This window comes from Drosophila arizonae, chromosome X, assembly GCF_054131065.1.
Source record: "Drosophila arizonae isolate 15081-1271.41 chromosome X, UAZ_ARI_1.0, whole genome shotgun sequence".
NCBI lineage: Eukaryota > Metazoa > Arthropoda > Insecta > Diptera > Drosophilidae > Drosophila > Drosophila arizonae.
The window spans coordinates 11288349-11315262 of record NC_142927.1 but is presented as its reverse complement, the minus strand read 5'-3'; the positions used below and the strand labels follow the sequence as shown (position 1 = coordinate 11315262).

The following is a 26914-nucleotide window of genomic DNA, read 5'->3' as shown; positions in this document are numbered from 1 at the left end:
TTTGGATTTGTAAACGATATTTTTCAGTTCAGGTTTTCAGTTGACTCATTGCTCGGAATGCTTTAGGTGAAAACTTTTCGGTTGTACGTAATTGGAGCTCAAATACAACAACAACAACAACAACAACAACAAGAACAACAACAACAACAACCAATTTTATTAAATATATCAATTCAAAATACGAACACAAATTCAACGATGCTTAATCTCATTACAATGCAAGCATTCTTTTTACCAAGGACGACTACCCAATGCCAATCAATGAAACTTGAAAATCGCATTTACAATAGACGCCGCTTCAATCGAAGTGCAACAATGACATGCTTTGAGCCATTTTCACACCTCTCAGCTCACAATCAGTCGAAAATTTGTGCTTGAACTCTGCGTATCTATCTAATCTAATCTAATCTATCTAAAGCTAACTAATTAACCAATCTAAATAACTTGCATAGGACAGCTTGGGCTTTTCATAACTCTGCAATTGAATTTCAGAAGCAAAGATCTTTCATCATTTTCGTATTATTTATATCATAGTTGACTGATTTGATTCGATGATTTCAATCTGTCTTATGGCTGCCTTTTCATTTGCATGCATTCAGTGAACGTTGCTTTGATTTCAATTCAATTACTTGCGACTAATACATGGCTGAAAGAAGCTCGAACACGAAAGAAAAACGAAATATTTAAGTTCGATTTTAGCAAAGAGAAGCTCTCAAGTACAGTACGGCACAATGGTTACACTAGCACCGATAAATTCGATAACTATAAGCGAAGCGATAACACCCACATGCTGCAGCATGTCCATATATAGTTCTGGATTCTTTTACTCCCACATAATTATGCTAAATACAATATATATATGTATATATACATACATATGTGTATGTATATATATTCTCGATAATTTTTGTTGGCTTTGGCAAGCATTTGCTTAGCGCACAGCGGCTGAGACACACTGAAACTTCCAACTCTGGCACTACGAGCTTGGGGAAATCAATTGAGGACTCTACACAAATACACACGCATCACATAAGATAACACTAATAATTTCGATATATAAAGTAGACTTAACTTACATTTTATCTCTGACTGACTGATTGATTGCTGACCAAAGCTTAGCTTATTTGTAAATCAAGAACCATTGGAAATCCACTGAATGGAATCCCAGGTAGTACGGGTCCAAAATAGTGCTCAAATCATAGCAAATATTTTATTCGAACTTTGTACTCTCTCACCAAAAAATACTGTTATTGCTGTCTCGCTCTCGCATTTGCTAGCTCGCTCTTAAATGCCAATTGAATTGCTCAGCGATTGCATTCCAATAAAAAACTAACTATACTCATAGTCGTAATCGCAGTCACAGTTGGTCACAAAAAAAAAGGTCCCAACAAAATGGGCCACAGGTAGGTTTCTCTCTCTGTAAGCCTCTCACTCACACTCTCTAACTCTAATGCTCTTTCTAATAAACCGAACTCTTCTACACACTTCAAGCAGACACTGAAATCGATAGATTAACTGAAACAGTTCCAGTTCCAGTTCTAACAAATTACACAGGCCAAGAGGAGTTAGAAACGCAAGGAATCAGATTTTAGAAATGAAAACTAAAAATCAAGATCAAAAATAGTTATTTTTTTTTTTTTTTTTTTAATAAAAAAAAAAACAATTTTTTTTATAAAATACAAGATGTTATAGTAATCCCCAGGCGCCCTAAATATTTGTTAATTATTGCCCAGAAATCATAGAACATAAATAAAATCTATTTCTAGAATCCTAAGTTTATATCAAATTATATAGAACTGACTGATAAAAAAAAGGTCTCAAATGACTTTCGGCAGCTGGCGATTTACAAACTTGACGTAATTTTCATATCTAAAATTTGTTTGTGGTACCTCGTATTCGTTTTTCTTAGAGCAACTGTACAATGCATCCCCGTAGGACTTAATCTAGACGCGCAGTTTGTCTAGAGATTTTCAACTTAAAACTGTAGAAATTAGAATTCATTTAAAATTTTTATATATATATATTTTGTTTTTAACATTTAAACTATGATTCTTAGAACTTTCGTCATTTTTAGACAAAATGTCTTTAGTTGATTTGAATATAGTTAAATTATATTTAAACCAAACGCTGCGCTGAAGTAGAACAATAATGAAACATCCTCTAATCGCCGACTCACATCTCACACACAGAGAAATGTTTAACAATTTGCAGCTAAATTTAAATTATGTATTTGTTATTTTTTTTTTTTTTTCATTCTTTTACGTGTCAGGATCATTATATAAATATATATTATCTCATACACAACAATGTCAAAGTACTTCCGAGTATCTGAACACAATCAACTTTTGCTTTCCAATGAAACAAGCTGAAACAGCGACAGCAAATTGTATAAATACCAAAACTTAGCAGATATAACTATATTTACATACATCTCTATAAATATATATATATATTTTATTTGATTCCATTTTTCTTTTTCTTCTATTTATATTTTATTTGTAAAAATGAAAAAAAAAAAAAAAAATACAACAACTTAGACATCCTTATCCTTACCTGGTTCACCGTTTAACATACGCAGGGGATCACGTAGTTCTCACAAGGTAAGCGCCCAATACACACACACACTCACACACACATATAGACACCAAGCGTATCCTTGTTATCCTTGAATCAATGACAGCCAGTACAACCAGAACAACAACAACAACAATAACAAGAGCATCCAAGTACTACAGTCGCTGCAATCATTATTCATATCATCTAGCTAGAGTTTCAAACGAAAAGTTAAACTGTATATAACTTGCAATTACACACACATACACAGGGAGATATGGGATATGTATAGTTGTATATATACTTGTGTGTGTGGGTGTGCTAATCACAGAGAACGCACAGTGGGGCCATTCGACAAAGCATCACATAAAATATCAGCAAATATTGCAGCTCGCAATCGAACTCATCTGGGCATACTCTGACTTCTCTTGTTTCATTAGAGTTTGTATGTGCTTTTTTAAGCAAAGAAATAGTTATCGAGCCCACTGTGCGCATGCCATACACATGCTTAGACCTGATGGTAATCGAACTATTGCTGTCCATTTCATTTGCTCAAAAATGCACAGATATAACTGAAACCAAACAAAACAAGCAGTCGCAGGACAACTCATTCACAGTAGACATCGATGTTGCACTAGGTATACGATATACATATAGCATACATAGCATAGATACCAACATAGCAGATAAACATACATGACTCAGCATTCACTTAGGCGCATACCATTTCGACTTTAGTTTTTGTTTCGATTCCTGTTTATATTTATGTGTCTTTTTTCTTTTGGGTATCTCAACATGTTTTCTCTTGTCGTCCATGCCATAAGTCACCCAGCCTATTTGTCTATAACTATAAAACTATTTAATTTGTAAAAATCTATATATACATATAACATACACGTACATATCTAATTATATATATATATAAATATACTATTATTATTATTATTATTGGTACACATATATTATATTTTGTGATATTTTGGTCATGTTTGATGTTTCTTGAACTACATATACCCTATGTAAGTGTACCTACTACTGTACCAGCACTCACTCTCTCTAACTCTACAATCTCACTCTCAACACTCTGTCTCTCTGTTTTCTACTGTTTTACGGAATGTTATAAAACTAAACCAATCAGTATTTGTACTATCGGCTCGTTTGTGTGTGAGTGTGTGTGTGTGAGTGTAACTATATATATGTATGTATGTATGTGTGTGTGTGTATGCCTGTAACATGTATGTGCATATGTCTGTGTACAGCTATACAGCTATCGTAAGCTAATGAGTGAGCAAAGAACTGTTCATTTCGCTCAGCTGGAAGTTAGACAAATATATACTATAAACATTCTCAGGTGCAGCCAACTTAACATTTGATATCGTGCATCGGTTTGTAAAATGAACAGTTCTTGCCAGCAGCAGGTTGTAGCACACGTATCCCTAGAACGCACAGAATGAAATTGTCACGGTCACAGTCAATGTCATCGTCACTGTTATCGTATCTGTTACTGTGTCAGTCACTGTAACAGTTTCTTTTACTGTTACTGTCTCAGTCATTGTCACAACCGCTGTTACAGTCACAGTCAGAGACTGTTACAGTCCCAGTCAGGGTCACTGTTACAGTCTCAGTCACTGTTACAGTTACTGACTCAGTCACTGTCACAGTTACTGTCGCAGTCACTGTCTCAGTCACTGTCAGAGTTACTGTCTCAGTCACTGTCATAATCACTGTTGCAATCACTGTCACCGTTACTGTTGCAGTCACTGTCGCCGTTACTGTTACTGTCTCAGTCACTGTCACAGCCACTGTCTCAGTCACTGTTACACTCACTGGTTCAGTCACTGTTTCAGTCACTGTTACAGACACTGTTTCAGTCACGGTTTCAGTCACTGTCTCAGTCATTGTCACAGTCATGTTTCAGTCACTGTCACCGTTACTGTTGCTGTCTCAGTCACTGTCACGGTTACAGTCACAGTCACAGTCAGAGTCAATGTCACGGTCACTGTTACCGAATTAGGCATACAGTCACCATCACTGTCACTGTTCACTGTCACGGTCTCAGCCATACATTGTGTAATGTGTTGATGTCATGTACGAATATCTATCTGTATCTGTACTCCAATAACTATAGAGTTGTCCATATGCAAATAAAAATTAAATTCAATATATATAAACATATGTACAATACAATCTGGCTATATACTTATTTATTTCCCTAATATTTATATATATAACTTGACATTTAATTTCTTATTCCTCAAGTCAACATGTCTTCCTCTCTATCTGTATCTCTCTCTTTCTCTCTGTCTCTCTCCATCTCTCTGTCTGTCTGTTAACCAACTCTGATCCGATACGTTAGGGAGCATCAAGTGTGTGTGTGTGCGTGTCTATATATACCGATATATGTCTGTGCCGGTTATATCAATTACTGTTTGAGTTCCGATTGAGTTCAGTTTTCGTTATATTTTTCTTTCGATTTTCAAGCATTTTTTGTTTGTGTATCCCTCATACAAATCATGCCAACCGAAGCCTTGGCTTATATATATGTTTTTCAATAATAATCGTACATCATAATATTTGCTACAATTCACCACTTTGACAACTACAGCTACAAGAAACTACTATTTACTGCTACTACTATTACGTACTACTACTACTACTACTACTATTTACTGGTTATACTACTACTACTACTACTACAGCTACAGTTACCTTTAAACAGTTTTGTGTCATGTGTTTGGTCGAAAATACTAATCTTAAGCTCAATTGCATTGACACAACTTAACAACCTTTCCGGATCAGTACACGATACGTAATGGACGTGGCCGTTTCGGAATACCTGGCAGTGATCGTAAGCCTCTCGTATTGTCAACATATCAGGATGCACAACAACATTTGCCGTACGCCGACGACTCCAACGCAGTGACGCCCATGTCTGAGGAGAACGGAGCCATCATAGTGCCGGTTTACTATGGAAATCTAGGTGGGTGGGATCGATAGCGATAACAAACGATAACAAGCGATCGCTCTATACGGATAATTATACTTATTCAATATGGACTCTAGGCTCTAGACACTCGTCGTATACCTCGCACCAGTCCCGTATCTCGTATACCTCACATGGCGATCTGCTCGGCGGCATGGCCGTCATGGGCGTCAGCACAATGACCAAGGAAAGCAAGTTGCGCAATCGCAATACACGCAATCAATCAGTGGGCGCCTCCAATGGCGGCACCACCTGCCTGGACACCAATCATAAGGTCGAGCATCGCGACTACGTAAGCCCTACCAGTGTCCACTAACTGAAATAATTCATATTTTAATATACAATATTACAGGAAATCGGCCTGGAGTGCACGGACGAAGCGGGCAAGATCAAACATCACGACAATCCTTTTATTGAGCCCGTCCAGACACAAACGGTGGTCGACATGAAAGGTAACTAACGGAGCAGAGCGATGCAATGTAGCTATGTAACCCACCTCTCTCTCTATCTTTCTCTGCCTTTCTCTCCTTAGATGTTATGGTCCTGAATGATATTATTGAGCAAGCCGCAGGTCGGCATAGTCGCGCAAGTGATCGCGGTGGTAAGTACACACTTAACGACCTATCGATAGATCGATATCAACTACTGCATTGCATTCATGTTGTACATTTGACATATCCATTAAGCAATATATGTATCGAATTATCGATCAATATATATTGAAATCGATCGTCTTGTACATTTTCCTTTGTTTTGTGTTCTATACCATGTGCATTGTTTTCATTGATTTCCGTTTTCGTTTCAAGAACATTTTCAAAAATTATATCAAAAATAATACGAATCAAATGTTCATGTAAATAAGTACAAAGCAAATCATCTACTTTTTTACTCGACTTTACTTTTCTTTACTTTTCCTTTCCTTTGGCTATATCCATTTGAAGAACTTTCAAATAAACCAACGTTTGTTACTCTGACAACGCATTTTTTGCCCAATAGTCATTTTATTTATACTACTCTCAACTCTATATACTCTATATAAAATAAAGAAAAAAAGAAGAAGAAAAAAAACCAAAATGAGTTTCATCTGTTCCAAAATGTCTCTGCGATTTTCCGGAATGCGGTATCTCCGCATTACCTTCATAACTCATATCGAACGAATTTTGAAAGATTTTTGTCTAGAGATTCGAGCTCACATTCTATATGCATATATTTATATAAAATACGATAAATACGATATACATATAATCATGTCTATTGGTTTTTATTGTTGCTTTAACGTTTTACAATCGAAATGAAATGAAAGCGCATGAGTTGAGTGCGTTGAAGGCCGCCTGATTGATTGATTGATTGATTGAACAGTACTATATAAATAAAATACCTCTAGCGTGCTGCATGCGGACCCTAGGCCTGTGCATCATTTGATTAAGCATATCAATTATTTACTCTTCATTTATTAAAACATTTAACAACAAAATGAAAACAAAAATTGTATGAGCAAATTAAAAATTTTATTTTAACATTTTTAACTATCACATTTATTTATATTTTAAATATTTTTTTTCTTTCGTATAATTTTGATTTGGTTCTTCTCATTGTTTTGTTAGTGTTTTTTTTTTTTAAGTTCTCTTCTTCCTATTAACAAAGAAAGCAACAAAAGAAAACATACTTAAAATATTTTAATAATTATAGCTATATAAATATACTTACATATGTTTATACCCAAATGAATGACTTCTTTGACTCGTCCATTTTATTTAATGCCGTTGATGCTAACAGAAGAAAGCGAAACAAAAATAAAAACCAAAAAAAAAAAAAAAAAGAAAAAGAAAACAATATTTATATATAATATTTACAATAAAAGCAGCAAGCCAGCCAAACTAACACACACACACGAATACACACACACATAAGAACTTAATAGATTTAGTACAAATTAAGAATTTTGTATACTACACACACACACACATACACAGCAGTCCGAGCTAAATCGCTTCGCCGCTGCCCTAAAAAGTAGGCAACACTTTTTGACGCTTTGATAGTGTCCTCCATTGAGGCTTCTTAGCTTGCTGCACCATTATGAATTCACCGTTAGCGCTGCTTCACTGCACAACAAAACAACAATTACAGTTGCTGCCCAACAATACACAAATATCGATTATGATTCAGCTAATGCATTTATGTTTCGAATTTCGCAATTTAGATAACACACTTGATGAAATTGCGAAACATTAAACAAAAAAAAGAGCAAAAAAAAAAAAAACAGAGAGCCTTTTTTATCAACTAATTTTACTTAACTTTCATTTTGTTTGTCTCAAATTACTAAAAGTCGTAAGTTTTATTGGAATTGATTTTTGAAATTCGAACTTTTCTGCATGCCTTAACTTAACTTAATCAAGAATCTTTGCCTTTAACCTCTAAGTCTATAATCTAGATCATTTTTAATTTTTGTTTTTGTAGCTTGCTTGCGTTAATTATAATTATAATTAAAATCTAACTAACTGTAGTAACTAACGCATGCTTCTTCAGTAGAACGTTGTCAGTTGTCACAAATCACCCTTAGAGTAAATACTCGCAATCAACAACGTGAAATTAACTGTAACAACTTGAACTGAACGCTTAACATTTGTATTGGAATATGATTCGCGCTTATAAAAAATTGTGTCAGACCTATAATCGGCATAGATATAGCCATAGATTTAGACATCTATTTCCGCATATAATTCAAATACAAAAAGTCTCACAGCTCGCTGAGAGACTACAGTAAAACAATGATTCACAAGCAGAGCATTCACAATTTTACGATCAACATTTCAGTAATTCACTTAAAGTTAGTTTAACTCTTCCAGAGCTTAGTGATTTGTAGCCTTTTGTAATCGTAGTATTACGAGTAGTTAGATAGAGTAGCTTAAAACATACTTTTTGTCAGACAGACCAATGGAATTTGCTTATATTTAGTAACCATGAATCAGACATCCGAAAACTTGTTCGAAGCTGAATTTGAATTTAAATCTAGAATTTCAAGTTATTGTTATTTATTGGCAAGGATAGCAAATATCTAATGAATATCTAAAATCTATTTGATCTAGAATTGGTTTATTGGAAAGTTATATCAAATCCATTGTGGCTCAGCGAAAATGTAGAAGTGTGCAAGATGAAGATATAGGCGTGGCAGAGCCCACCAGCTGAGTAAACCACAAAAAATCTTGAATATATAAATGAAAACTGTATTTTATACGCAATACGATGTTGTTATCGTTACCTCAACCCATTTGATTTATTATCGATAAATATCGATACGATAGACTTGGTTCCTTAAGCCACAAGAGATGAAAGTCTTCAATTTACTTTGTGAGATTTTGGATTTCCCACGAAAAAACTCATTTCAAATATTAAAAACTTCAGCTTGAAAAAAAAATGAAGAGAGAAATAATGAACAGTCTAGAGCTGTGCTCAGAGTATTTCCTAGTTAGATACTCATCCTTACTTGTGTAAATAAAACTTTTATGACATTTGAATTTTTCTCTATTCAACAGCGATTCAAATTCATTAGCTTGAAATTTTTCGCAACAGCCTAGTCCGATTCATATTGGTCTGTGCTTCAACTGGAGCTGTTTTCAAGTTGAGTGTAGAGTAACTTAAGGTCGAATTGATTTTGATTCTTCATGCTTTCGCAGTTAGAGAATTTCGTTGTAAAAGTATTTGAAATGAAGACAAAATGCGCTCCAAAAACGATAAACAAAAGTCTCTCTAGTTTTTCGAAAGCACACCTAAACACCCACACTCTCACACACTCCCACAGACACACACACACACACACATACAGAGAAAAGAACAGACAGACACTGCGCGTAAGTGTTTGTTTTGTAATTCTCTTTCTGTTTAATCTAAAACAAGCAAACGAATAATTTCCAATGCAATGAAGCTTCAAAAAAAAAAAAAAAAAAAAAAAATAATAATAATAATAATTTCATACGAAAATTGCGAAAGTGAATCGTATGAAAAATCTGCTTTGAAAAAAGAAAACAAATTTTAAATAAAAAAATCCGCTAATCTGGCTGAGTCAAAGTTGGTCAAATCACAACTAATAACAAACTTTTGTATCGTTCAGTCTCCGTTTACTATTTCCCAACAGAGGACGACGACGAGGACGGGCCGACGTTCAAAGACAAGGCGCTCGAAGTGATACTCAAAGGGATCGATGTGTTTTGTGTGTGGGATTGCTGCTGGGTTTGGTTGAAATTTCAGGAATGGGTTTCTCTGATCGTCTTCGATCCGTTCGTGGAGCTCTTCATCACGCTGTGCATCGTTGTGAACACAATGTTCATGGCCATGGACCATCACGACATGAACAAGGAGATGGAGCGTGTGCTCAAGAGCGGAAACTATGTGAGTGCAGCTAATGAATGCCCCATGCATGTTTCACTTATCGATCACATACCTATCGATTTCAGTTCTTCACTGCGACTTTTGCCATTGAGGCCACCATGAAGCTGATGGCCATGAGTCCGAAGTACTATTTCCAGGAGGGCTGGAACATCTTCGATTTCATCATTGTCGCACTCTCACTGCTCGAGCTGGGACTCGAGGGCGTTCAGGGCTTATCCGTATTGCGTTCGTTTCGTTTGGTAAGCACAACTGGCACCATTAGCCAGCCCACTCAAAGCGACGTGAATAATTCTAGTTAGCTCAGGAGTTAAGGTAGACTTTAAATCAAAAATGGGTGATTCTATATACAATAACTGTACTCAAAGCAATGTGATCTCAACTAACGCGTACTTCTTCAAATCCGATTACCCTGTTGCCTCTACACACACACACACACACTCAACACACACACACTAATGTTACCCATCTGTGCTGCCAATTTACAGCTGCGTGTATTCAAATTGGCCAAATCATGGCCAACGTTAAATTTACTAATATCGATAATGGGTCGCACTGTCGGCGCTCTGGGCAATCTGACCTTCGTCCTATGCATTATAATCTTCATTTTTGCTGTAATGGGCATGCAGCTGTTTGGCAAGAACTACACAGGTATTATGCTCTATGCCCGAATGCAAATCCATTCAATTTCCCCAAAATAAAAATAAAATACAAAAATAATTTACAAAAGAAATTCAAACACAACAAAAATCGCAAGTTTTTAGCGTGCAATACAAATAATAATTTTTTTTAAGAAATCTAATATTACTATTCGTACCAAGCATTTTCCTAGTACAACTTACTCAACTTTTTACTCCAAGTTAACTAATTCTAATCTCATATATAATATATATTTTAAGAATTTGATTTTATTTTGATTTTGTGTTCGTTTTTTGACTTTAGCCGAGCAAAACTTTTTTATAACAAATAGCTGAAACCACCTGAATTCCAATCGAAAATTCGACACTTGACAAGCCGAACCAACATATACAAATTCTACATATAGACTATATATACATATCTAGAGCAATGCTTTGGGCACGGTTAATGCATTTCGATTTGCATAATTTTTATTGAGCTTCGCAAGTTTCGAAATTGGTTTGTGCGCGACAAAAGCTACAATCGATAAATATCGATCGGCCGTTTCCGTTGGCAAGAGGCGCTCCACTCCACATGTATCGATTTATCTATATATATACATACTACAAATTATTTACGAATGTTATTAATCATTGTCTCAGCTGATCGATGCCATCCGATTGATTGATTGAATGAGAGTCGTGCGAGAAGACTCGACGGCGGCTGTGCCTGAACGTTATTAGCTACGGTCTCGTTCGTAGCTTTCTGTCTTCTTCTTCTTTTATTCATAGTTTAAACGTTATTTGCATTCGAAGACATATTTGCTACATGACTATAACTATTTGTTTTTATTTTTTGTACTCCTAATGCTTTGCCCGGCTTAAAAAATAAAATATGAAAAAAAAATATTACTACTATCAATAACAATTTCAATTTCGATAATAATAATGATGATAATGATAATGATGATAAACGAACCAATCAACAACTCTCATTGCAATCGAATAACTAAATCTATGCCTCGAAATCGCCAAATCCACAAATCCACAAATTCGAAATTCGATAATCCGAAATTCGTAATGCAGCTGCGTGTATTCAAATTGGCAAAATCTTGGCCAACACTTAATTTACTCATTTCGATTATGGGCCGCACCATGGGCGCTTTGGGTAATCTGACATTTGTACTTTGCATTATCATCTTCATCTTTGCGGTGATGGGAATGCAACTGTTCGGAAAGAACTATCATGGTAAGTCCACCACTCGCTGCTGCGCTGCTTTTCTACAGCTTTTTTCGGTTAATCGATGTGCATATTCTTATCGTGTGGTTTCCCGTTTGATTTACTCTTTATACTTTCCATTTCTCGTGGGCGTCTTTCCGTTATCCTTTCTCTTGTTTTCATACTATGTATATATGATACTGTTACATGTTATATATGTGTCTATATGTCTATCCAGTTTTAGGTAACATTGTTGTTGTTCTTATGTTCTCTTTTGTTTTGGTTGCTACTGTTGTTGTGCTTATCGATAACTGCAATAACGATTAATTGTTGTCAACACCAACGTTAAGTTCACTTGTAAACTTTCACTGCAATTACTTCAGCCAGAAAAGTGCTCCAGTTAGACTAGGAAATACCCCAGTGGTGCGATGTGTAAACATTAACAAAGCTATCGATATGCTTTAATTTGTTGCCTCTGGTCTATAATATAATCGAATATATTTCGTTTCCTACTGATAACGATTGATCCCTAATCGCATACCTGAGTAGGTCAAGTCTCTAGAAGACCATAGACTATAGCCAACTGCATAGGTCATTGCGTATATCTAACTCTTTAATAGTCCCAGTTTTAATCTAGGAACTCCCTAAGTTATTGGAATGCAACAAAATCTTCTCTGCACTTTCTATTTGCCTTGCTCTAGGTAGAGTCCCATGCTGAAGTAATTGTCAAGTGAATGGTTTATGCAAATTTATGTGTTCATTTTTACTTTTCATTACTCACTTATCCTTTTTACATGAGGAATTCATGACGATGAAAATTTATAAAATCAAAGCTCGAGGCTAAATTAGCTTAAATCGGGAAACAAACTATGAGATATTTATAATTTGTGTTTAATTAGGAATTTGTGAATAGAAGAAAAATAACTAATTTCACGAAATCAATACAATTTAACACTTTTGGAAATATTTTTAGTTTGTTAGATTTGTCATTAGAGTCCGTATAGCTTGGTCCGTGAAAGCAACATATATTTATAGGGATAGGGATATTCATTTGATATTTGCGCTGTGCTATGTTTAAGTTGAGTTTAAGTTTCGGGTCTCATTGCCAGGCACCAGGCGCCGGGCCTCTGTAAGTACTTTAGCGCGATTTATACTTGAGCAAACTTTTCCTCTAGCTTACTATACTTAAAGCTCTCTTTCTCTCTCTCTGTCTATATTTTTCCAACTCTCTTAACTGTATTGTTTTGTTTACCTACTGTACCATACAATCTATACCTAAGCTTAGCTAGACAAACTGTCCATCTGCAACTTGGCTATGCGATTTTGTAGCTCAAGAGCGGATCGCAGTTTGTTCTCATTGTTTTTCTTTTTCACTCCTTGTTTTTGGTATTGTGTTTCGATTTCTTTTCGTTTTTGGGTTTGTGAATTTTGTACGACTTGTCTCGCATTTTTCAACACTGTTTTTGCGTGCTGCTGCCACAACAACTTTGCACACGCTTTCTGTATGTGGCTTTAGTAATTGAACAAGAACACAAACTAGAAACGATAACCGAATAATACGAAAACCTATTCCCAAAACACAAACAGACGCATATTGTACAACTTATTAAATATTTACTGTACTTGTTTGTTCGATCGTCACGCCCCATACAGATCACAAGGATCGCTTTCCGGATGGTGATCTGCCGCGCTGGAACTTCACCGACTTCATGCACAGCTTCATGATCGTGTTCCGAGTGCTATGCGGAGAGTGGATCGAGTCCATGTGGGACTGCATGTACGTGGGCGATGTCTCCTGCATACCATTCTTCTTGGCCACCGTTGTCATCGGCAATCTTGTGGTAAGTGCGATCGTATGCTATGATTGGTGGCAATTTGTGTTCACATTGTGGTCTTTCATTTCCGTTTGCAGGTTCTTAACCTTTTCTTAGCCTTGCTTTTGTCAAATTTTGGCTCATCTAGTTTATCAGCACCGACTGCCGACAATGATACCAATAAGATCGCCGAGGCCTTTAATCGTATTGGCCGTTTTAAGAGTTGGGTTAAGCGTAATATTGCTGATTGTTTCAAGTTAATACGTAACAAATTGACAAATCAAATAAGTGATCAACCATCAGGTGAGAGGATCAACCAGATCAGTTGGATTTGGAGCGAAGGTTTTTATCCACTTGTTTTCACTTACTAAACTACTTTTAATTATATAATATCAACTACTATTATCAATGATATCTAATTGCGTTAACGTTAACTTCAACTCACAATTGGCTAACAAATTCCATATCTTCTAGTTTGACCAACAAAAATCAAATATCAAAACCCAATTCGTATATTAAAACCAATCTTGTTCCTAGTTGACAATTTGCGAAATCAAAAATTTTCTAAATCGATAACCAAATATAAACTACCCAAAACTCTTTAGTTAGTTAACCAGTTGTACCCATAGTCCATATCCCATGAATTCAATAATCGATAAATCGATATATCGCAACTATTTACAATCGAATACAATCGAATTAAGACGTTCATCTCGTTCTTCAAATTAAATTTTTTCGTTCATATTTTCTTATCGTTTATGGTTTCCGTTCGATTCGAACCAAATTGTTGTTGTTCGATCCTCAATGAGAACTATGCGCATGTACATAGTATATGTATGTATGTGTATTTCGATATATGTACATGTATATGTACTCGCCACTCCGTACTCGTACCACGTATGCATCTGGGGGCAACAAGAACTGCAACTGCGCCGAGTGTGACATATCCGCTCACCTCATACCCTAATATTCTACCCATAACTGTTATATATACTTATATAGTTACTATACGACAAATAGAATCGTAGTCTCGTCATACTATACCTAGCGTTAGTTGTGCGTATTTAATATCTACTATAATAATAATAATAAAAAGTCATAAACACATTTTGTTTCTTTAGCTAGATATCGACTGTATCTCACAGTATATCTCTCGTTATCTTCTTCTTCTACTACTACTACTTTACTTGATATTATTTTCATTTTTGTTTATTCGTTTTATTCTTTTCATTTTTACATACGTGTGTACATATGTGTATATGTATATGTATTTTGTATAGCTAGCAGCTCGAACTCCTCGTATTCGTATTCGTCTTTTGGGCTAGCGCCCACAGCTCACAAAACTGTTCATAGAATAGAATAGACTTGTGTCGATCGGTTTCATGACTCCCCACCGCCGCCGCCGCCGTCCCTCTCATACCTAGTTTTGATGAACAATAAATTTGCACTTTTTGAAGCGATAAGGAACGAATAAAAAACATTAAAAAATTTGGTCAACATCTGATGCGAATATCCACATTAGCGAATTGCCAATGGTTAACATGAAATTTGATCTATATATAACTCTAGATACCCAATAAATTATATAAATTGAAAGTAAAACAGTGGATTTGATCCTTCATAGTGATACGAAACTTTTCTCTTTTTTTTCGATATCGATATTATTGTTGTCTGTGTATATTGTATAATGTATATTGTATAATGTATAATGTATATTGTATATTGTATATTGTAAATTGTATATGTATGGAATTTTTTGATTTATTTTCATTTTTGTTTTCTCGAATTTTGATTTTTAACAAAAGTTACAAACAAATTTACCGCTAGCACTTAAATTGTAATTGACATATAAATATTCATATATTTTTCGGTTTTGTAAATGTAAACTTAGTGCTTATGTAATACCCACGTCCATGTCCACGTCCAGAAGCCAGCAGTAGCTACATACATATGTATGTATGTATGTATGTATATTAGGAGCAGCTGCCTTCTGGACTGGACACTTCATGTTTATTTCCGCCAATTAGCGATCATCGATCCGAACGATCATCATCTAGCGATCATCCCATCTCACTCTGCAGCTCTTTCTCTGGGCGCCCGTTCACAGATCACGTTAATCGCTGTTGTGTTGTTCCACGAATGGCATCAGCATGCCAGCAGCGTTTGCTCAACTGCATCCAGATCAGCGATCGAATGTTGTGCGATCGGTTCATTGATCGGTTGAGCCAGCGCGCTCATGTTTTCTGTTCCGTTATGTGTCGTGAATCAAATAAAAAATTAGAAAAAATTACTTAATATTCATATGATATTAATCGCATAACTATTTATATTCTTTTCATTTATATAATGTGGCTTTCATGATTAAAAAAAATATATATAAATAAAAAAAAAATACATATATATATAATATATCCATGTATTGGCCAACGTATCGAACGCCTTAAAACTCATTCATAATCGACAAAATCAAATCGAAAAAATAATAATAACAATTAACAACAAAAATCGTTCTATATATCTCATCTAATCAACCAATAACGACAACAACAACGACAACAACAATGATAAAAAAAAAAAATACAAAAAACAACAATAACAACAACTCTTGAATGCGAACGGCAACTGCTTTGCTTGTGTTTGAAATTTCAATTGAAATACGTGCGAATGTTTCGCGCTCGCTTTATGATTTCCCTCCCATCACCCATACATGTACAACCATATATACGTATATGCTATATAATATATGTGTATATATATATATTTGTGCTACACATATGCTGTATATATATACATCTATACTTATATATACATATATATACTATATATAACGTGTACATATCGAAAAAAAAAAATTTGTTTAAATAATAACCAAATGTAAAAAACAAACGAAACAAAACAATATTTGGATACGAAAGGCAAGGGCGTTTGTCGTTGTATATCTGCAGAGCACGGTGACAACGAATTGGAGCTGGGCCACGACGAGATACTGGCCGATGGGCTGATCAAGAAGGGCATCAAGGAGCAGACACAGCTGGAGGTGGCCATCGGCGATGGCATGGAGTTCACAATCCACGGCGACATGAAGAACAACAAGCCGAAGAAATCCAAATATCTAAATAATGCAACGGTAAATAAAACAACTCGAATTCGATTATCTATCTATAAAATATACATATGCATATATACATATATGTATGCATATGCTTTGTTTGAATCATGATATATATGTATGTGTATGTATGTATATATTTGTGTGTATATATATTCATAGACATTTGATAAATAGATTATATGGAGGCATGTGCGTATGCAAATACACTGCAAACTTTTTTGCGTATAGAATATTATAGGTAAAGTGTATGTGGGGCTATAGAAGTCTGTCTAATTCTCTTTTCCTCTATAGCCAACATGGATTCAGTCTGCCTTTTCAATGTTCCTAGCTATATACTCGAGGGGGTCATTGTTTTTTTCATTTGTCATAGTATTAGTTTGTTAAGCCTTGAGTGGACTGTGGTGTCTTATGGGTCTGTGGGGCAACTGCAGTGAGGCCTTTGCCCAGAAATCATATCATATGTAACTGCCATTAGGAGAGATAAGCACGCCTTCAGTATGCCACGCCTCCAGTTTTGAGCTGAGGTCGAGCAGATTCCCAGTCCAAAGCTAAATTTACCTCTGATAGACGAGTATTTCTATGATCTGAACAATTTGCGTGTATTTGTGTCTATGTACATGTGTATGCAAATCCCTATGAATATATACACATATTTAGGAATATATATATACGATTTCCAACAACCTATGTATGTATGTAATTCTTATATATACATACCTATACAGATACATACATATATACATAGATATATATATATTGCTATATGTATATGTATATATATATTTATATATATATATAAATTTACATATTTAGACTAATTTTCTTAACGACAACAAATTGATTTATATTATTTATTCATTTCCTTTTCGTTCATTTATTAATTAACTTTTTTACATATAACTGTCTATGTGTATGTACTATAATGTTTGTGCGTGTGTGTGTGTGTGTCTGTGTGTGCGAAAAAAAAAACTCGACCAACCAACTGAACCTGACACTTGAACCGAAAACGTTCTAAAATATATATATGAAAAAAAAAAAAAATTTAAAAATAAAATAAAATATACAAAACAAAAACAAATATATATATATAAAAAATATATATAAATAATTATACAGATGATTGGCAACTCAATTAACCACCAAGACAATAGACTGGAACACGAGCTAAACCATAGAGGTTTGTCCTTACAGGACGACGACACTGCCAGCATTAACTCATATGGTAGCCATAAGAATCGACCATTCAAGGACGAGAGCCACAAGGGCAGCGCCGAAACGATGGAGGGCGAGGAGAAGCGCGACGCCAGCAAAGAGGATTTAGGTCTCGACGAGGACCTGGACGAGGAGGGCGAATGCGAGGAGGGCCCCCTCGACGGTGATATCATAATACACGCTAACGACGAGGATATACTTGACGAATATCCAGCTGATTGCTGCCCCGATTCGTACTATAAGAAATTTCCAATCTTAGCCGGTGACGAAGATTCGCCGTTCTGGCAAGGATGGGGCAATTTACGACTGAAAACTTTTCAATTAATTGAAAATAAATATTTTGAAACAGCTGTTATCACTATGATTTTAATGAGTAGCTTAGCTTTGGTAAGTCGACTACAACTACAACTACTTAAAAAAACAATTTAAAAAAAAAAAAAACAAATTTGCCAAAAACGCAAAATATTTTTGAAATTTCTCAAAAATATTTGCATTTAATTAAATTTGCAAATTAATTAAAAAAACAAGCAAAAAAAAAATGAAAACTAAGTAGTTAAACAAGCCTCGCTTAAACTTTACCAAAGTTGATTGCTTCATTATTGAATATTTGATTTGAATTTTGATTTGTTACTAGAGTCAATTAGCCTAGTTGAGCTTAGCTTAGATTCAACAATATTACAAATACGTTCATTTACATATTTATTTAAGTCTTCATTTTGCTGTTACTGGTAGCAACACAAGACACACAAATGCTTAATGCCCAATTGCTTGAGATTCTCAAATATTTTTTAATGATATATACATACATATATGATTTAATTCTATAGACCATGTGATCCAGCCAGCCAGCTTATTGCTGTTGCTATCAGTAGTTGAGCAATGAATTTGTTTTGATTTGAATTCAAATTTCTTGAGTTGTTTTTAGAGCTTTGATCCCCGCCCTGAGATGATGTTGCCTTTTGACCTAAGCTTAGGCACATTCCAGTCAAACGGTTTGTGTCTTTGCCTATGCGCAAAAGCACATGCGATACCCTGTAAAAATTGCAAAACAATTTCAATTGGCATTACTTGCGTAGGGTTTTTTGTCTAGCTAGAGAGGTTTACCGTTAGCTTTCTGTGAGAGACGCTTATGCGTATTATTTCAAGAATTTTGTCTTCAATTTCTTTGAAAATTTTTCTTTAATTGCGTTTGACTTTCATTTGTCCGTAAACGAAGAAAAAAATAAAACAACACTTCTTTCTTGCCTCAAATAAAAAAGAAGAGAAAAAAAAATTATATATAACAATAATACTAATACTACTACTACTAATAATAATAATAATAAATGAAGTGTAGATACTCGAGTATGTGAGTAAAGCCAGTAATGCGGCAGCTGCTCCAGACTTACGTAATTACCATATATTGCTTATCGATTATCTAGCTTCTTATACTGCTTCTAGATACCATATACAACCTCTCTATACTTATCTACTTGTACTTGTAATGCAAACAAAAACTTCTTTTACAAATAACTTGAATACCCCACTCGCCCCCACACCAATCAACGACTCCAACTTCGACTCCAAATCCGACAGGCTTTAGAAGATGTTCACCTGCCACAACGGCCGATACTGCAGGATATTTTATACTATATGGACAGAATATTTACGGTTATATTCTTCTTGGAGATGTTAATCAAGTGGTTGGCGCTCGGCTTCAAAGTGTACTTCACGAATGCGTGGTGCTGGCTTGATTTCGTTATTGTCATGGTAAGTCCATCTCGTTGGCCGTGTACAAATGCTTTCGATTCTCTCTCTCTTTTTTTAAGTTACTTAACAAATCACGAACCGAATCCGAATCACAATTTGTCCAAAGTTACAAAAAAAATAAAAATAAAAATTACATTAACTCGAATTAGGTATAAAAAAAATGAACAGAAAAAAAAAACTGTTAATACCTGTACTATATCTATATATATCGATCTATATACACTGACTGACATCTGGACTCTATATTGATAAATTTCGAAAGTAATATATAAATAGAATTTTCTAGATTTTTTATTTTTGCCTATTTGTATAACGGTTAGGAGAGCTACAAGTATAACACATCTGTAAACAGTAGTACAACAGAGAACCCGTAAGCAGCCATGTAACATATGAAACCCAGTTGAAAACTTAGACTATAAAAGTTGTAGAGTAACTAGTTAGTCACTTATCTAGTCTAGACTAAGCCAAACTACTATCTGCACACATATTATATATATAATATCTATTCATATATATAATAATAATTTTAAAAACATATATAGATCATGCGATCATTCGAATTTCACTCGAGTTTTAATTTACGTATGATTTTGAGTTTGCATTTGAGTTGGAATTTGATTTTTTGAGTGGTTTCCGAAGCTGTTCATGCTTAAATACATACTATGTACTTATGTAATGGTCGTTTAGCTGTCGCTAATCAATTTGGCTGCGGTCTGGTCCGGAGCCGACGATGTGCCCGCCTTCCGCTCGATGCGGACCCTACGCGCTTTGAGGCCATTGCGCGCCGTTTCGCGATGGGAGGGCATGAAAGTAAGTAATAGACGCTCTCTCTCTCTCTCTCTCTCTCTGTTTCTATTTCTGTCTCTCTCTTAAATAGTACTCGTGTATCTGTGTCTTGCGCTCGCTCTCTCTCTCTCTCTCTCTCTCTCTCTCTATCTGTCGCTCTGTATGTCAGTCTGAGTGTGCGTGCGTGTGCGTGTGCGTGCGTGTGTGGGAGTGCGCATTAGCTACGTCCAATCCCATATTTATATATACATATACATCTGTGTACCAACTATATTAAATGTTGTAATACTTACGAATGTTATCAAGCTCTTATATGTATACAATGTGTATTAACTGTTATACTATCATACAAACTCAATAACAAAGCCAATGGCGATTGTCAGCTGTGCGCTTGATGTTGTTCTGTCTACTCTCTTAGCCAGAGGTCAGAGCTTTTAGCGCTGTGGCTGCGACAACATCAAGAGCATTTCTTTCTCTCGCTCTATTTCTCACTATCTCTCTCTGTATATCTCTTTATGTGTGTGCTAACTGCTAAACTTCTTGGTGTGTGTGCGCCAAGCTGCACTAATTGTATAAATGTGCGTGCCGATCGTAATTGATCCGTTGCAGCAGTTCTAACTGTTATATGCATAATTTATATATGCCTAACTGTTATACGCTTAGCTGTTATACGGCTAACTAACTATTATTCGTTTGACTGTTATACGTTTAACTGTTATACACGTAACTGTTATACGTCTAACTGTTATAAGAATAACTATTTATTATGCGCTCAACTGTTATATGCCTAATTAAGTTCGCGATCTTCCAATCACGAGTACTTCCATATATATATACATTTTATATCTATATATATATTTATATGTATATAAGTATGTATGTGTGTGTGTGTGTGTGTTTGTTGTCTGTTATATATTTGAATATTTTTGTTTTTCGTTTTTTTTTTTATGTTTTCGATTATCATCGTTGTATCTGTGTTGATTACCAAACAATTATTCACACTGCGCTTAGAGCGGCGCTCTGCTAACTGTTATACCAGCCAGTATGTACATTTCTTTTGTGTTCTTTAACCATTGTACCTAACCATCCACAGCAATCAATCTATGACTAATACTGTACCACATATACCTACATATGTATATGTATATGTGTGACAATTGTATACTACTATATATAATTATATCAAACGTTTATATATCTACATAATGTTGCATTAAGAGTTCAATCATGTTGCAATCGTATAACAAATAATTATATATCTATGTATGTATGTATAACAGTGAGCTAATTATCATTTGGAATTAATTTCTTGTCATACCCAAAGTTAAATGTAAGAGAAGGTGCTTCTTCTTATTCGTTGGTTATCGTTTTGGATTTTTCTGTTATATACATATTCCAATCATGTGCCAACTGTATAACCATATACATTTACCTATGAATGTATGTATGTACATGTGTATTCATATTCATATTATATATAAACGTTGCCGCTGTAACGCTTTAGCTTTGTATATTATGTATTCCTTCATACTGTTATACTCTGTTATAAGAGCAACTCAACTCAAGTATATATAGTTTATAAATAGATTATATAATCGCCTAGTGTAGCATCAGTTATAGACTGTAATCTAGGTTAAGTCCGTACGTATAACAGCTGTATTATCTGTATATTTAGTGCTAAGCCGAAGCTACGTACTACTTGCTAAACCATTAAACACATTGGTTTGCATACCCATCCGTATGTAAATAGATGCGTATGTAAGTAGTTTGGTTCAAACGCAATCCGAAACTCAATCAAGTAGTGCCCTTAGTCGACCTCTAGAATCTCGAATACCCGTATACCCGTACTCCCGTATCCTTTATTTAATCTTAGTGTAAACCGTAGCCATTGTCTCTCAACTCTATCTGCCATTCTGAATCACATAAAGGGAACCATACCAAAACCCCCCCGAACCAGCTCAAAGGCCTAGTACCTTAGCGGCACCGAAGAAACTATAGTGATATATATATTTTTCTTAAATATGTATATATTACCTATTTCTTGTATACTACTATATATTAGGCGCATAGGCACCACCACTGTACAAAGACGCGAAGAGCAAAAACTTTCTAGACTTCTATTCGAAAAGTCGCCTAGTGTAAAAAATACAACAACAATCCAATAAAATCCCCAGAGGTATTCTATTATTATCGTTGAACTGTAGGTAATACGAATCGTTTGTATATACATAAACATATATATATACCGTTGTCCTGTAAATAGGTATTTCTTATACTATATATATATATATATATATGTGCATCGCAATAGAAACGACAGTCGAATACAAGTGCAATTGTCAAAATTTGACAGATTGCGTATACGCAGTGGTGGCAGTGTTTTACTTATATACAAGCCGCATCCAAAACTTAATCAACCTGGCTCAGGGCTCTAACAAATCCAATTGCGTGCGTCGCACGCCCACACACAGCTCCATTCGAGGCCCGGCCAGGCTAACGAACGAATATATCAAGAACTTTTGTACCTACCAACCAGCCAATGAAATCCCCGAACCAATCGAGTCCGGCAGCAAAGTTTGAGCAAAAATGTGTCAATATAAAGACAAAAGCCAACAAAATAATGACAGCCCCATCAAATGAAACGAAAAACCTAGTGCGAACGTTGCACGGCGGCACAATGGACCCACAGGCAATGCAAACGTCACAGATTGCTCTAATCAACACAAACAGACACACACACACACACACTTACACAGACAGACACACGGACGTACACGGACCTACACACACACACACACACAAACGATGTGATAATATATATATTGGGGCTTGTATATAGGGCAGCACCTAGTATTCGAATACAATGAACACTCTAACAGTACTCGTAATCGTAACTGTAATTGTAACTGTAACTGTAACACTAGTTGACAATGTCGATAAGAAAATTGAATCATTTGGTCCATGCGTCTCCTCCGATTGGCGTTTGCATGCCGGCCTCGTCCATTGTGAAGCTCTGTGCAGCTGTGAAGGGTGCAATGCGAAATGTTTTCTTCTTTTTTTTATACGAAAATCTCCAATCCCTCATTGAGTCAATAGTTAGTACACAAAAAAATATATATAGCCCTATCATCCCAGAAGTTTCTTCTCAGTACAGACAGACTCTCGATCATCCCTCAATCTGACAATATCCGCCCCTAGGACAGGCCCTTGCTCTGATAGATGAGTCAGGTTCCTTTTAGAAAGGTCTCGCGGTTGATTCTATTTATCAACCCTTCCCTATTTCGTTCTCTTGTTATCTTACTATTCATAGTACTACCTACTCTCTTTTAGAGGCAACAACTTGATCTACATTTGTCGTATGCCAATTCAACCTCCGAAAGGTCTCTCAATATCAATATCTTTATTTTACACAGACCGTTTCTTGATTACGCATATGTAATCCGATTAGACTAATAAAATCTTATAACTACACCAAATTGTTTTTCTTTTGTCAGACAGTTTCTTCATCTCTTGTTCACTTATAGCTCGTAATACTACCAACTACCATATCTATTTAGTATCTCTTCTAAACAGTCCCTCGATCTCTGTATTCCTTAAAGCTTTTATACAACCACCCCGAAACAACACTTTTGATCTCTTTTATTCTTAAATCTCTTATACTTAATCTTATAACCACCCCATTAAAAAGAGCTCTTCCTTTCACAAATACAGACAGGCTCTCGATCCCGTTGACCTTGACAGCTCATTGAGCAACCCATTGTTCTGCTATGTCTTCAATTCAACCAACCCAGTGTTATGAGTTTCGTAATCCCTCCAATCCCGCCAGTTGTGTTGTTGTCGAGTGCTCCAACTACCCTCGAGCATTACTTGTACTTGTCCAATCGTAGCGTATTCTTGAACCACAGCTATCAATGTTACATGCATAACGAGTATACTATAAGTATGTAATACTACTACTTCAACTTCAAACTATCTATCTATCTATTTATATGTACGTATCTGTTAACACGTTCCATGTATGTGTGTGTGATCAAGTTGAAATAACTATACTCCAATATATGTGTTTATCTACCTAGTTGACTAAATACTTACATATGTTGTATGTGTTTTGCAAGTACTACAAAAATATATACCTTAAATACCTCCATCTTATTATTATATATATGCTATATACTATATCATAAACAAAATACTAGGCTACCATATAAGTAATGTCGATTTAAGTGCTAGGGCTGCTCAAGCCAAATGCGAAAGGCAATTAAGTTCCGTTGAGGTTCGTTTACGTAGGTTTCGCCCGACTACAGCAGGCAGCAGTTGACATTTATATATATATACATATATGCTTATAATTCAGTTATGTATGTATTTGAAGAAACAAGAACAAGTACGACAGGACAAACACAAACCCAACTTAACCCAAAACAAGAAACAGAAATGAAAAAATCAAATCAAACAAAAAATGGAAATTCGAAACCCAAATTATCAAAACACTTTTATATTAATCGTAACTTTATTTAAAATAAATTTGTTAAACTTGGCACTATTCGAACTATATCGAAACTAGGTATCGCTTATCAACTTCGTTGCTTCACTTGTTGGAGCTGGTGGTATTCAAGCCTTCAAGACTATGCGAACGTTAAGAGCACTGAGACCACTACGTGCCATGTCCCGTATGCAGGGCATGCGGGTACGTACTTTCATACATTAAACCAATTACGTAAAAAAATACTAAACAGAAAAAATACCAACAAAATACCAAATACAAAACAACCAGAATACAAAACAGCAACAACTTCTCAATACTACATATTCCAATATTCATTCATTCAGTATCAAAAACAAAAATAATTAAATATTTATCAAATTCAATCAAAATTCCACAGCGATTTTCATTATGATCAAAATCCAAAAACAAAATGGCTGCCTGTGCAGTTGTCAACACTCTCTTATACGCGCGCTGATATTAATTACTCTTGTACACACACACACACACACACTCATGTCACAACACTAACCAGCCACACACACACACACAACACACACACACAAATACCTCTATCTATTAATTAGTTAAATATTTAATCATAAAATGTATTTAGTCGAATTTTTAGAAAAACAGTTAAATACCAACAACAACAAAATACTAAAATTAAAAAAATACTTATCAACGTGCAGCAGATTAAAAACTCTATTTTTTGTTGTTGTTAATTTTCCTAGACTATTTCGTAACGTTAAACAATTCTAGATTGCATCCATAATTTGTCAACTGATTAGCTCAATTTATTTATATACTCAAACTCTTGTTATTATCGAACACACGTTATTTATATGCCTACATTAAATATACATCTATATATGTATATAAATATATATATCTTATGTTTTTAAGTACCGTTAATCGTAGTGCCTTTTTTACTCTCGTACATAAAACTCAATTGGAAATTGAATATTTTAAACTATTTAAATCTATAGCTCACTCAACACCCACAAATTGTTCTTCAGCATCTCTCTCTGCCTCTTTCTGCTCTCTATCTCTCTTTCTCTCTCTCTCTTTGCTGTGCCTCTCTCTCTCTCACTCTCATTTTCTCCCTCTCGCTCGCTCTCTATCTCTCCTTATCTATCGCTCTTTTGTATTTAGCTTGTTCTTTAGAAGTCTAACTGCATTGTATGCTCCAGTAGAGTTACATATCTACAAGAGATACCGCTCAGTTATATCAGTCGAAAATTACAACACATACATATAAATACATCTATCTATGTTAATATGTATGTAATCATTAGAATCTACAATTGACAGCGAGAGAAACTCAAAACAAATTGGATTTAAAACATATGCTGAATTCTGAGCACTTTCGTTGGAATTTCTCTATCTCTCTCCCTGTCATACGCACACACTCTTTCTCTCTCTCTCCCTATCTCTCTCTTTGCTCTTACTCTCATCATCTATAGCCAAAAACCATATTTAGCTAAGTTATTATATTTATATATACCTATTTATATCGTACGATTACGAGCACCAAATGTAAATCTATTCTGTAGCTTAGAGTTTAATGCACCTCAATGAACTCTTTTCCGTTATGCTGCGTGCCTCTTGCTTTCATGATCTGTGTAAATGTGTCGTCTAGTGCTTTGCCAATCACTCAAGCTTCTGCTGCTGCTTTGTACATATATAAATAATGTATGTGATAACTAATCGACTGTTAAATCAGTTCAACGCTTGCTGCATGCTGCAACTGAAGTAGTTCGAACAACAACACAACACAGAATATCACAAGACACATCACGAACATCATCATCATCATCATCATTATCATAGCATACTAAAGCAGACATCACATCATCTCTCCCTCTCTTTCTTTCTCTCTCTCTTTCTCTCGATCTGTCATACACACACACACACCCACCCAACTGATCTATTAATAGTGTAACTGTACTATATCATGCTTACTACACATACTAACTACAACAACTCTAACTTATACAAAT

General features: G+C 35.2%; 1 protein-coding gene across 50 annotated transcripts in view; it reads left to right on the top strand.

Annotated features, from left to right (window-relative positions):
• Window positions 1–26914, top strand: part of para (sodium voltage-gated channel paralytic) — an 84793-nt gene that overhangs the window by 34199 nt on the left and 23680 nt on the right. For 4 of the 50 annotated variants that reach the window (XM_089473888.1, XM_089473887.1, XM_089473896.1 and 1 more), the window contains 14 exons: window positions 2538–2600; window positions 5353–5533; window positions 5617–5828; window positions 5889–5988; window positions 6069–6137; window positions 9645–9922; window positions 9988–10161; window positions 11623–11785; window positions 13409–13596; window positions 13668–13872; window positions 16515–16696; window positions 17873–18280; window positions 19469–19642; window positions 24993–25115. In XM_089473888.1, coding sequence (XP_089330014.1) covers window positions 2538–2600; window positions 5353–5533; window positions 5617–5828; window positions 5889–5988; window positions 6069–6137; window positions 9645–9922; window positions 9988–10161; window positions 11623–11785; window positions 13409–13596; window positions 13668–13872; window positions 16515–16696; window positions 17873–18280; window positions 19469–19642; window positions 24993–25115 — 2520 coding nt within the window. Of the gene's footprint in view, window positions 1–2537; window positions 2601–5352; window positions 5534–5616; window positions 5829–5888; window positions 5989–6068; window positions 6138–9644; window positions 9923–9987; window positions 10162–10407; window positions 10571–11622; window positions 11786–13408; window positions 13597–13667; window positions 13912–16484; window positions 16697–17797; window positions 18281–19468; window positions 19643–24992; window positions 25116–26914 lie in introns of all 50 variants that reach the window. The other 46 variants (XM_089473864.1, XM_089473863.1, XM_089473855.1 and 43 more) reach the window with 27 other exon arrangements.